The sequence below is a fragment of the Myotis daubentonii genome, chromosome 4, assembly GCF_963259705.1.
Source record: "Myotis daubentonii chromosome 4, mMyoDau2.1, whole genome shotgun sequence".
Lineage (NCBI taxonomy): Eukaryota > Metazoa > Chordata > Mammalia > Chiroptera > Vespertilionidae > Myotis > Myotis daubentonii.
In genome coordinates this window covers 9,194,016-9,206,649 of record NC_081843.1, presented here as the reverse complement: position 1 = coordinate 9,206,649, position 12,634 = coordinate 9,194,016, and the positions used below count along the sequence as shown (strand labels likewise).

Below are 12,634 nucleotides of genomic sequence, written 5' to 3'. Positions count from 1 at the left end.
ATGGAAAAATATCCTCAGGTGAGGATTAACAACAACAAAAAATATTTGTGGAAATAGTATTACCTTTTCAGATAAAGTTTGCTGGCCTCTGCTCTATGCTGTCCTTTGTATTTTTTTTTCTTAGTAGAACATGGTAATTTTACCAGATAAGTTACTCATTTTTTTTATGCTTGCATCATATTCTATTATTTGGAGGTACTGTAAATCACATTCGTATTACATTTAAATCTCTTCTTAATGCGTCATTATTTCCACACTTTTTCTATGTGAGCAATGCTGTCATTTTGCACATGTGCAAATATATTTGGAAGTAAATTCCTGGAACTAGGATTGCTGGATCACAGGGTACATACATGTATGTAATTTTAATAGACTTTCCCAGTTGCCCTCTCTAGAGGTGGCAACAATTTAAACTCACACCAGAAATTTATGGACTCCTACTTCATTGCTCATTTACCAATCCAATGTGTTATCAAACTTACTGATCTTTGTAAACTGAACAGGTGGCGAACGGTATCTCGATTTAATTTTAAATTGCATTTCTTTACACATGAGAGATTATTTCCTTTTCTGCGAACACTCTTTTTGTCTTATCTGTAGCCCATTTTTCTTTTGGGTTGTTTTTATTATTATTTTTCCTTATTGGTTTGTAGGAGCTATGACTATATTGAGGGAAGTAGGTTGGGTATGCTAATCTCTCTCCCACCAGTTTATCATTTGTTTTTTAACTTTGCTTATGGTAGTTTATCATAGATAGAAATTTATTTAAAATGACTGTGTGGTTTAATTTAACCATATTTATTTATTAATTAAAATTTTTTTGTTGTCTGATCTTATTTGTTACGCTTGACAAAAATCTCATAAAAATTCTCACCCAAGTATGTGCTTATTGTCTTTATTATTTTATTTTTTAAAAAATATATTTTTATTGATTTCAGAGAGGAAGGGAGAGAGAGAGAAACATCAATGATGAGAGAGAATCATTGATCGGCAGCCTCCTGCATGCCACGCCCCACACTGGGGATTGAACCTGCAACCTGGGCCTGTGCCCTTGATTAGAATCAAACCTGGGACCCTCCAGTCCACAGGCTGATGCTATATCCACTAAGCCAAACTGGCTAGGGCTGCTTGTGGATTTTAGAGGGGGGGGGGCGGGTAAGAGAGAGAAAGAGAGATAGAGAGAGAAGCATTGAGGTGAGAAGCATCCATTTTTGCCTTCTGTACGTGCCCCAACTGGGAATCAAATCCGTAACCTTTCAGTGCACAGGACGACCCTCCAACCAACCGAGCCCCCCCCCCCCCCTGCCTCCACCTCCCGGCCCTAGGGCAAGAAAAAACCGCATTTTTGACTGAGCTCAGACTTAGAGGTAGGAGTTCTCAGGGAGCACAGCCTAGGCCTCTTGGCAATCTGTTTCTCACGTTTTCCTGTGGCCTCCCTCCTCCTCTTGGCTAAAAGTTTAGCATATTCTGCGACCCCTTGGTTATTTTCTTTAGGGGGCTGTTTCTTCAGAGCAATACGCCCACGTCTGTGTCACGGGCCTGGGTAACAAGACACTGACTCGTGGGTGCTTTGGTCCTAGTTCTTAGCTTCTCTGTGGAGGGCTGTCTCCTCGTAAGTGAAGTCACATGGTATTTGTCTTGTAAGGTGATGCCGGCTCCATGATGGCGCACTGCTGGACAGCATCTGCTCTAGAGATGGAAACGTTTGTGGGTTCTGCCAGCTCTTTCGGGCCCCGGGCATGAGGCATAGCAGCAGCAATGAGACCAGGAATAGCTTTCTCCCCTTCTTGTCCAACGACCAGGCTGGGAACATGGCGCCCACAATGCAGCCCAAACGGCGGTGACTGTCTCTCTCCATCCTCCTTGGTCTGTAACAGGAACGCCTCTCACGCGGCAGCGGGCCACTCGGCCACGGCAAGACACCCTGCTTCACGGGGAACCTTGTTTGTAGTCCCCACCACTGACTCCGACCACATAACCCCTCCAGCTCCTGTGGCCACACGCTTCTCACGAAAGGCAGAAGTTTGCGGCCATCGCCCAGGTCAGCGAGCAGAATTCTGGCAGCCGGTTACTGGGAAACAGATGCCCAGCTTCGTGCTGAGCAGCCGCCACCTCTGGGTGCCGCGAGAAGAGCGAATTGAACCATTTTTAAATAACCTATTTGGTGTGTGTCCTTCCCACGCTGAGATTTAAAATGTTCCCACTTTTTCTTTGTTGAGCGTCCTGGCCCTAGGAATTGGAGAACCTGTGTGGATTGGCTCCCACTCCCCCCCGCCCCGCCCCGGGGGGCAGGACTTCTTCCCTGGCCTCCTTCTCTCTCCACATGTCCATTCCCTCGGGTTCCTGCAGCGACCTGTGCCCAACTCTCCCCACAGGGTGGTGGTGGGAGCCCCCCAGGAGATAAAGACGGCCAATCAGACGGGAGGCCTCTACCAGTGTGACTACAGCACATCGGCCTGTGAGCCCCTCCAGCTGCAGGGTGAGCCCCGCCCCTCCCTCAGCCCAGGGCCCTGCTGTGCATATCCCCGGACTTGCCAGGCATTCCCTTTGCTCCCTTTGTTCTGGGGGGAGGGTCTGTGGTTGGGGCCCCTCGCGGGTCAGCTCCCAGCCTCTCCCAGCCCAGGCACCCTCAGGCACTCCTTTCATATTCTTTTCCCACGATCTGGTGCCCCCTTGACCTGCCAGCGGGTGTCTCCCGGGTCGAGGTGACCCCTGTCCAGCTTCTCCTCAGGCCCTTTCCTCTCCTGAATGTGACCATGCGCATGCCTGTCCTCTCAGTGCCCCCGGAGGCCGTGAACATGTCCCTGGGTCTGTCTCTGGCATTTGCCACCAACCCTTTCCGGCTGCTGGTGAGTCGCCCCTGGGTCACGGGAGTGTCTGAGGGGAGGCGTGGAGACCTGGGGCTGTTGGGGCTGGTGTCTTGCAGAGGATGGAGATGTTGGGGTAAAAGGACAGGAAGCAGGGGACAGCCCCTCCTACCTGCACCCTGCCTTCCAGGCCTGCGGCCCCACCCTACACCAAACGTGCGAGGAGAACACCTATGTGAACGGCTTCTGCTTCCTGTTTGGATCCAACCTGCGGCAGCCGCCCCAGAGGTTCCCAAAGGCCCTCAGAGGTAGGTGCGCTTGGTATGGAGGGGAGATGGGCAGCAGAGGCTGGAGGCAGGGCAGCACTGGACTGGGGACCGCTCAGTCTGGAGCGTGACTTAGAAGTCTAGGTGTAGAAGGGAGAGAGAGAGAGAGAGAGAGAGACTTGGGCGAAGTGCTAGGGTCTTGCACTTCAAGAAAAGTCCTGCGATAGCCGCTCATCTTTATAAGGTGATATTCCACACATTGTCCTTAGAGGAAGTGCCTTGGCGAGGCCCCTGCCCACCTCTCCAGCTTCTCTCCCATCCCTTCTCCCTCGGCCTCTGTGCTCTAGCCACACTGGCTGTCTTTCCTTTCCAAGAACCACACAAAACTGCCCCTGACTCCGGGCCTTTGCACTTTCCATTCCTTCGGCCTGGTGTGCTCTTCCCCAAGAGCTCAGCTGACAGCCCATTATCTTCATCTCAGCTCCAATGCCGCCTCTTCAGAAGCCTCCCCGAGTGCCCTTCCAACCATCCCCGCGTGACGCCCTGCCACATCGTTGACCGTTCTCACGTCTGCATTCCCATTTTCCACGTGCTTCTCATCTGTCCTTTCTTCTGGAATGTCGGCTCCATGATAGCAAGGATGTTACCTAGCTTGTTCACTGCTCTGTGCTTTTGTATTGATTGTTTCATAACAAATTTCTCCTGAACGTAGCAGCTAAAAGTAACAAGATTCATTATCTTGCAGCTTCTATGCATCAGGAATCTGGGCGTGCCCCAGCTGGGTGCCTCTGCCTTAGGGTTGCTCATGAGATGGGAATAAGTTGTCACACCAGAGCTGTTGTCTCATCTGAAGGCTTGACTGGGAAAAAGCCACCTCCAAGCTCACTTCAAGGTTGTTGCACCGAGACCTGGGTCCTCGCTGGCTGGTGGCTAGAGGCTTCCCCTAGCTTATCACATGGCAGCGCACACCATGGCAGATGGCTTCCCTCAGAGGTGGGTGGATAAAGATTGAGAGAGAAGAGAGAGCAGGCACCCAAGCAGAAGTCACAGTCTTTTCATACACTAATCTCAGAAGTTACAGCTCATTGTTATGCCCAGATTTCAAGATCCCCAAGGAAACCACACCAGGGAACCAGCCAGTCCGATGCAAAAGCAGAGGGTCTCCTATACAAGCTCGCTTGGTCCCCCCCTTGCCTCCATTACTGGGTGCAAGAGAGAGCCCCGAATCCCAAGAGAACAAAGAATTTATAGGGCTTGGGGTCGGGGGTTGGGGCAGGGTGCAGCTAGGGTCTGGTTACACAAAGACAGGGGGGGTGGCCAGCATACTTTTGGCCTTGGGCTAGTTTCCCCCACTTTTCCATTGGCCGAGATAAGGGCAGGCTGAGTAACTGATACACCCTGCGGCTCTTTCTTGAAAGAGGGGTTAAGGACACAGCCATTCGTCCTGCACTGTCCTTTCATTCCCCCCTTGTCTTGGAACTTCTGGCATGGACTGCATTTCTATTTCACCGTTGCTAGAGGCCCGTACTGGGCACACAGAACTATCAACTGAACTATTTCTATAAGCTTAACAAATGGTCCGGTGGAAGGGAGAGAAACCATTTTAGCTTTAACAACTTCTATTGAAATAGGATTTTTCTTCTTAAAATTCCTCCATGGCTATTAAAAAGCCAAATCAAGATTAATTTATCTACTGTCCTGATGTTTGCATAAACACAACAAGAATGGTAACTGACTATCTTTGCTGGAATTTCATGGTTGAATCTTAATGTGCCCCGTAGGGCCAGGAAGCCAAGTCATCCAGATGCCATCAGGCCTGCTTGCAGTATCTGCTGAGTTAGGTGAATCCCTCACCTGTAGCAACTCCACCTGAGCCCACGCTCCAGGCTTTAAGGCCCATCTCAGTAGCCCTCCTACTCGTTGCGGCCCAGAGTGTGTGGGGGTTCCGCAGGGATGCAGAGGCATCTTTACTGCTCCCCTTCTACTCTTACCAACCGCCAGTGATGGTAGGGCATGGGCCTGACGCTCCAGCGCCAGCCATCTTCAGGGCTCCCAAGCAGGATACCAGGCTTTCTTCGTGGCATTCTTAGTGGCTTCAAGTCTTTAGAGCTCAGATAGGGCTCTTCAAAACATGATACTCCAGTCAAAGTTTTCCATTAATAAAACCATTATTAGGAACCAGTCTTACTGAATCTTTACAAAGAAACGTACTTATTTAGCATTGCCAGATTTCGGAGGAATTACATAAGGAGAAAAACATACTGATCTATTCTAAGATTTTCTGACTTTTCTTGCTAATTTCTTTTCATGGATTTAAAACAAAACAGTAACTATTGGTATAAAACCTTCTTTCTATGCATAACCATGCCTTAGACCTTCTATTCTAAACAGGCTTTTTCCAGCTTTACTATCCTTGACATGGGTATGGTGACTCAGGCCTGCAAGACAGTATTACAGGCTGCCAACTGTTAGCTGTTTCTCAACAGAGACCAAAACCTGATGGGCACCCTTCCCTGCCCAGTTGGGCACCTGCCCTCTTGGCAGCTAGACACCCTTTACTTTTGGGGGTCGCCCCACACAGCTCCCTTCCACGACAGCCAACATACATTCAAACCTGCAAGAGAATCAAAGGTCAATATAACATATCAATACAATAAAACATGATATTGGCATCATGGCCGCCTCAGGCAGCCAAATCTTCCGCTACCAAACATGTGATACTAAAGTCTATTTCTGCTTTTCCTATGAATTGTCCTTGTCATTTTGGAGCCGTGTGCATGAAGGTGCAGGCATTATCTAAATCTATTTAATGTTACCAGCATCACGCAGGTCGAGCACACCGTAGCTTGAGCTTGAGCGGGTTCCGTTGATCTCAACTGATCGATGCTCCATTTGGTGATGAAGTCTTTCCGGGTCGTGGATGGATCCGCTGACCGGACGTCATCTACCTTGAGAGCGGTGGGGGTTGTCAGCACCATAGTGTAGGGACCCTTCCAATGTGGCTCTAGGGTCTCCCAGCGGTGCCTTCTGATGTAGACCCAATCTCCTGGTCTGTGCTGATGAGGAGTTGGGGTTGGGCTGGTCTCGTAGATGGCGCGGAGGTGCGGCCAAATGTCCTCGTGCGCCCTCTGGAGCCCTCTCAAGGAAAGAGATTGTTAAAGAAAAGCCACCCAGTCCTCGCCAGTCTCTGAGTCAGATTCCTCCTCTCTTGGAGAACTTCAAAGTCCTGATGGCTTCTAGGTAATCCTGTTTATCAGTTACAGCGTTCTGCTTTTTCGTCTTTCTACCAGTTCCCTTTGTGGCAGAGCAGCAACCAGGCCTCTTTCAAGGGAGTGCGCTAGAAGTGGGTATCAGCCCCTCCTTTGCTAGCAGCAACAGGTACCAAACCCTTTCAGTACATTTGACCAGCTTCATTCCTGCCCACCTTTACAGATTCTAAGGCCCATTGTTTTCCTTTAACCAGCAAGCTAAATGACACTGGCCTGTATTATTTAATTCAGCACAGGCAGGGGGAAGGGCCCATGGGATCTCTGCCCTGAGGAACTGTGAGCCCCACCCTTAAATGTCCCAACCAGACTAGAAAAGTCACAAATACCTTTTAAATCTACCCCAGAATTCCAAAATCCCAACCTAGTACAGAATATACTTCCACACTTACATGAACAAATAATTATACCCAAGTAGACATACAAACATCAAATAAACATCCATACTTACATCCTTTCAGTGAACAAATACTTTTACAGTCTTGGGATCTTGAGCAGACAGGAACAGATGGGGAGGGCTCCCTTTCTCACATCCACCATTAGTGACCAGTCCCAGCTCACTGGTATACCATTCATTTAATATTTCTTTTTTCCTTCTATTATACCAAGGCCATGCTTTTCAGGTAGCTAGAACTTTTAGCCTTAATTCTTAGGTGATTAGCAATACATTTTAAGAGACACAGAAATTTCACTAGTTAAGCAGAGACAGCATGCAATTTAAACCACAGCTTTGGGTAAATACATTATAGGTTAAACTTAGGCATATATTAGCTGTTTATACCTTTTATAAACATTTTAAAGAATATCAATTAAGTTTAAACTGGTCCTTGCATCAAAAATCTTCAGTTGAGGTCACAAAATCAATCCTCTTTTCTCAATCAGATCAAAAAACAAAGGCATTTAGTTACCACAATTACATAATTTTTCCCAATTCGATCCACATGAGGCAAATTATTTTTTACTTTCAAGCGGCTCTGGAAAACCACATTCGAGCCTTGCAAAGACAGGTTTTTGGCCTACCTGGTCTTTTCAGATGTAAATTGACCACATTCTTTAAGATTTTGCTGCAGGCAGGAGGCGACTATTTCCTCCCTCCATTAAGAAAAGCTTTCTTAATTAACAAAGGACCAGTTTGTTTGGTTTTTTTTTTTTTCCATTGGAAAAACTGTTCTTTATTATGGATTGGGCTTGGGATTTATCCTGCACATTTGAAAGGAGACACTAGCCCAAAACCCTATCCGAAATCGGACGGTGCGCACATTAGTTTTAAGCCAGCTTTTCTCCTCACACGTGCACAGAAATCCCAGACGCATTTACTTGGGGAGGGGGTGACCCGTTTCCACAGACCCTCACTCAGGTGGCCGCCCAACCGCCACACAAAGGAGGGGGGGAGGGCAGTCCTCCTCCCTCCGCACTCACACATTTTCACCAGACGTTCATTCAGAGTTTAAACAATCTATTCACTTTCTAACAACTTCCCCATTCCTGAGGGAGCTCTAAAGCCTCCCCCAATCTCCTTGAAATGATTAATCACAATATCCAAAGGAACAGTCTGAGTCACCATAACGTCCATCCAGCAAGTCCACAAAATAAAACGGAAACACAAACAATTAAAGGGCCCAAAGAAGTACAGCCTTCCAACTCCATGGGAGCAAAAAACAAAACAAAACGAAAGCCAGACGTTGGCTGCGCGCCAACCAGCAGGAGCGACCCGCTTTTTCTCAGATTGAGGGGTTCCTACAGACCTTCCGACTCCGCGGAAGCAAAAATGCCCCCCTTCAGATGGAGGATCTAGGCGTCCCCCGACTCCTCCCGCCCGTGGCCCCCCCCAGTGCGTCCACCTTAGGCCATGTGGGCTATTACGATTACAGATTTCAGACGTGAGCTCACACCGGACAGATATAAAACATACAATGACATACAAACACCTACCGCGGTCAGTCAGGCGAGCCCTCCGGACTGGGGGGGATCCCTCAATGGTGCTGGGGATCCTGGACGAGCCCCCAAAATGTTATGCCCAGATTTCAAGATCACCAAGGAAACCACACCAGGGAACCAGCCAGTCCGATGCAAAAGCAGAGGGTCTCCTATACAAGCTCGCTTGGTCCCCCCCTTGCCTCCATTACTGGGTGCAAGAGAGAGCCCCGAATCCCAAGAGAACACAGAATTTATAGGGCTCGGGGTCAGGGGGTTGGGGCAGGGTGCAGCTAGGGTCTGGTTACACAAAGACGGGGGGCGGGGTGGCCAGCATACTTTTGGCCTTGGGCTAGTTTCCCCCGCTTTTCCAATGGCCGAGATAAGGGCAGGCTGAGTAACTGATACACCCTGCGGCTCTTTCTTGGAAGAGGGGTTAAGGACACAGCCATCCGTCCTGCACTGTCCTTTCACTCATAACTTCTGCAATTTCTTTGAAGTGAGTCAAAAAATTCAGCTGAGCCCAGCCCGTATGACTCAGTGGTTGAGCGTTGACCTAAGAACCTGGAGGTTAGAGTTTGATTCCTGGTCAGGGCACATGCCTGGGTTGCAGGCTTGATCCCCAGTGTGGGGCATGCAGGAGGCAGCCAATCAATGATTCTCTCATCATTGTTGTTTCTATCTCTCTCTCCCTCTCTGAAATCAATAAAAATATATTAAAAAAAAAAAAAAGTTCAGCTGAGCCCTAGCTGGTTTGGCTGTGGGTAGAGCATAGCTGTGGACTGAAGGGTCCCAGGTTCGATTCCAGTCAAGGGCATGTAACTTGGTTGCGGGCTTGATCAGGGCCCATGTGGGAGGCAACCAATCAATGTGTCTCTCTCACATCAATGTTTTTCTCTCTCTGTCTCCACCCCTCCTGCCCATCCTCTCTAAAAATGAAAAAATATCCTCAGGTGAGGATCAACAACTCACTCACTCACTCACTCACTCACTCACTAAAAGAGAGTCATTCTGCAAAATAAAAATAAATAAAAAATAAATAATAATAATCTAGTTAAAACTCAAGAGGAGGTGACTATCTTGGTGGTTGCCTACCACACCTGGTTCCCCAAACATTTGTTGATGGAAGGAGAGGGAGCGAGGGGATCTTTTTTAAGCTGCTCTCTGCCACTGCGTTCTCTCACTGCCTGGCCACCTTTTTGCTTGTCTCCAAGTCGGCTCTGGAACCAAGGGCAGCGGTGCCCTCCTTTTACATTTCTTTCCCTTACGCTCGGTTCCTCTGCACTCCACTCTCACCAGATAGCTACCTCCTTCTTCCCAGAGAAAACCACAGCTGCCAGGCTGGAACTCCCTCCCCGTCCCCCTCTCCTTGTCCAAATCCCTGCGAAGGCACCGTCTCCCTGGGGTTAGGGGGGCCTTTCTGGGAGTGGGTCTCTCGTCTGGGCCTCAGAGATTCTTTCACGTCACCTACCTGGGGCTCGTGTCAATCACTCATTCCCTCCAGGACCTTCACGGTCTCCCATTCCTTTGAATGTAAACCTGCTGCTGATACCCACATCTTAGAAACCATCAAGGACTAAGATTTACACCAATAAATATAACCTCCCTGCTTCCTGCTCTCTGCCCTGTCTCCCGCCGACTCCCCTTCCCTTCACCAAACGTCTTCAAAGGGCTTTCCTGCTCCTTTTGACTCCATCTCTCCCATGTCCTGACTTTCCGCTCTGACGTCTGGCTTCTGCCCATCCGCGGCACAGACCGTCCTCTGGCACATGGCATCTGTGACCCTGAATGGCGAGTGTCTTTTCTGTCCTCATGTTCACTGGCCTCTCTAAGGTGACCTGCAGACCCTCCTGCCCCGCACACCTCCGCCTCAGGTGTCCCCCCCCACCCCCCCTTCCTGCTTCTCCCCTGCAGGGGCTTCTGCTAAGTGTCATCGCCAGGCCATCTGCCCCGCCTGCCCTGCCTGCCCAGGGCACCAGGTTACCGTTTCCCTTCCTTCCCATGCGCTCTTCCTGCCTGACACCTCCCCTTCTGTGGCCTCAGCTCCCGTTCTCCCCGCTCTCTTTGGTCCTCCCTCTCAGGAGCTCAAGGCTCTTTTTTGAAAAAGCATTTCCATTTCCTTTAAGATGCACTTGGTTCGCAGTTCAATAGGCACTAAGGGGTGGACTGTGAGACGCTCTCCCTCTTGGGCACCCAGTCTGTTTCCTTTCTGGAGGCAGCCCTGCTGCCTGTGTCTTGTGTCATCTCTGGAGATACTCCCTGCATCACAATGGTGGCCTGCTGGACACACTGTATGTGCCTTGATTGTTTTTAACGTATCTTTGAGATTTAAAAACATTTTTTTCTGGCCAATTTTTGTATATATTCCATATAAACCTTAGAATCTGTTTACTAGTATTTTTGAAATTTCTTTTAAAATCCTCATCTGCGGGTATGTCTACTGATGAGATATATATATATATATATATATATATATATATATATATATATATAGAGAGAGAGAGAGAGAGAGAGAGAGAGAGATGTGGGAGAGAAACATTGATTGGTTGCCTCCTGGGGATCAAATCCACCACCTGGGCATGTGCCCTGACCGGGACTCAAACTCACAACTGTTTTGGTGCACCAGGTGCCACTCCAAGCAACTGAGCGACTTGGCTGGCGTTGCTTGTTTATTTTTAAAAAGCCAATACTTTTTTGGTAATTTTTGTTTTTTAATGTCCTACAAAAAATTGACTTTTTCTTCTTTTAAAAAATTTATTTATTTTTTCAATTACTGTTGATATATATTATATTAGTTTCAGGTGTACAACATAGTGATTAGCCAGTTATATGCCTTACGAAGGGATAACTCCGATAAGTCTATTACCCATCTGATACCATACACAGTTATTACAATATTATTGACTATTCTCCTTTGCCCCGGCTTATATCCCCATGACTATTTCTAGTGTACAGTTTCATGAATTTTAAGAAATGTATCTATCTGTGTGAAAACAACATAAACAGATGTAAAAGAGTTCCACTCCCCCCCTAAGAAAACCTTTGTGCCTTTATAGCCAATTGCCTCCTCCCCTTCACCCTAGCCCCTGGCACTCACTGATCTGTTCTCTATCACTATAGAGTTTGTCTTTTCAAGAATGTTACATACATGGAATCATAACCTTTTGAGTTTGAATTTGGGATTCACCCACATCGTTATGTGTGTCAGTAGTTCTTTCCTTTTTATTGCTGAGTAGTATTTCATTGCATGGATTTCCCACAGTCCCATTCACCAATTCATCCATTCACTCATTGAAGGGTGTTTGGGTTATTTCCAGTTTTTCACATCATGAATAAAGCTGCTAAAAGTTTTCACTTCTATGGCAAGCTTTCTACAACATAAACACATCATCTCTCTTCCTTCCCTAAGAACCATCTGTGGCTCCCCACTGCCTAAGGGGCAAAGTCAAACTTCTTTTTGGGATAGAGAGGCTCTTTCCAACTGTTCTCTGCTTAATGTCATAGCCCCGTCTCCATCTCCATCAGATAGGTTTACCCCGCAGTTCCATGTCCATTCCTGGATCCTGCCAGAATTCTTTGAGGTCCCTCCCCTTTGTATCCATCGGGGTCCCTACTGGAACAGGTGGCACACTCCAGTGAAGATAACGCAAAGGGACTAATTATAAAGATGTGGTAGGGTCTAAGCTACTAGGGACAGTCCAGGAACCCAGGGCCAGCAGAGCTGTCACCAGCCCTAAGCTGATAAGACAAGGAGAGGGAAAAGTCACCAGAATCCAGAGGAGAGGAAGGGTGTGGAGCAGGCCTCCTTGAGAGGATGGGAGAGCTGCTGAGGGACACAGCTGGCTAGAGCAACCTTGCAGGGAGGGAGCCAAGAGGAGAATACTCTGATCTCACTTTTCCCCCTCCCTCCTGTCTCCTGTTGAAGCTCCTAACTGGGCAAATCCAACTAGAAGCCAGAGGGTAAAAGAGCCCTGTTGCTCTGGACCCCGTGGGCCCATTTCTCCCAGGCTGCGGAGCGGAGTGGGGAGGGTAGAAAGTAGGTTTGGGGCTGAGGGCAGGAGGGAGAACATCCAGCATACCTTTATAGGTGCCAGTCCTCCCCTCCTGCCCTTGTAACTTGTTTCTTCCTTTGTATTCCTGGCAAATTATTTCTCATTCTTCATGAGGTAGCTCTAATATCACCACTTTCCCTGACTCTCTTGGGAAGAATTAACCAATTGTTTTTCATGCCAATTTGTCCACATTTTTATTTAAAAACTAGAGTCCCAGTGATCAGAATTCGTGCATGGGGTGCCGGGTGTGTGTGTGTGTGTGTGTGTGTGCTCAGCTCAGCCCAGCCTGCACCCTCTCCAATCTGGGACCCCTCGGGGGATGTCCGCCT

The 12,634-nt window shown here is 48.2% G+C and overlaps 1 protein-coding gene across 1 annotated transcript in view; it reads left to right on the top strand.

Moving 5' to 3' along the window:
* Positions 1-12,634, top strand: part of LOC132232700 (integrin alpha-M-like) — a 50,804-nt gene that overhangs the window by 4,853 nt on the left and 33,317 nt on the right. Inside the window, exons 3-5 of the mRNA XM_059692162.1 lie at positions 2,376-2,479; positions 2,779-2,849; positions 2,998-3,115. Coding sequence (XP_059548145.1) covers positions 2,376-2,479; positions 2,779-2,849; positions 2,998-3,115 — 293 coding nt within the window. The remainder of the gene's footprint in view (positions 1-2,375; positions 2,480-2,778; positions 2,850-2,997; positions 3,116-12,634) is intronic.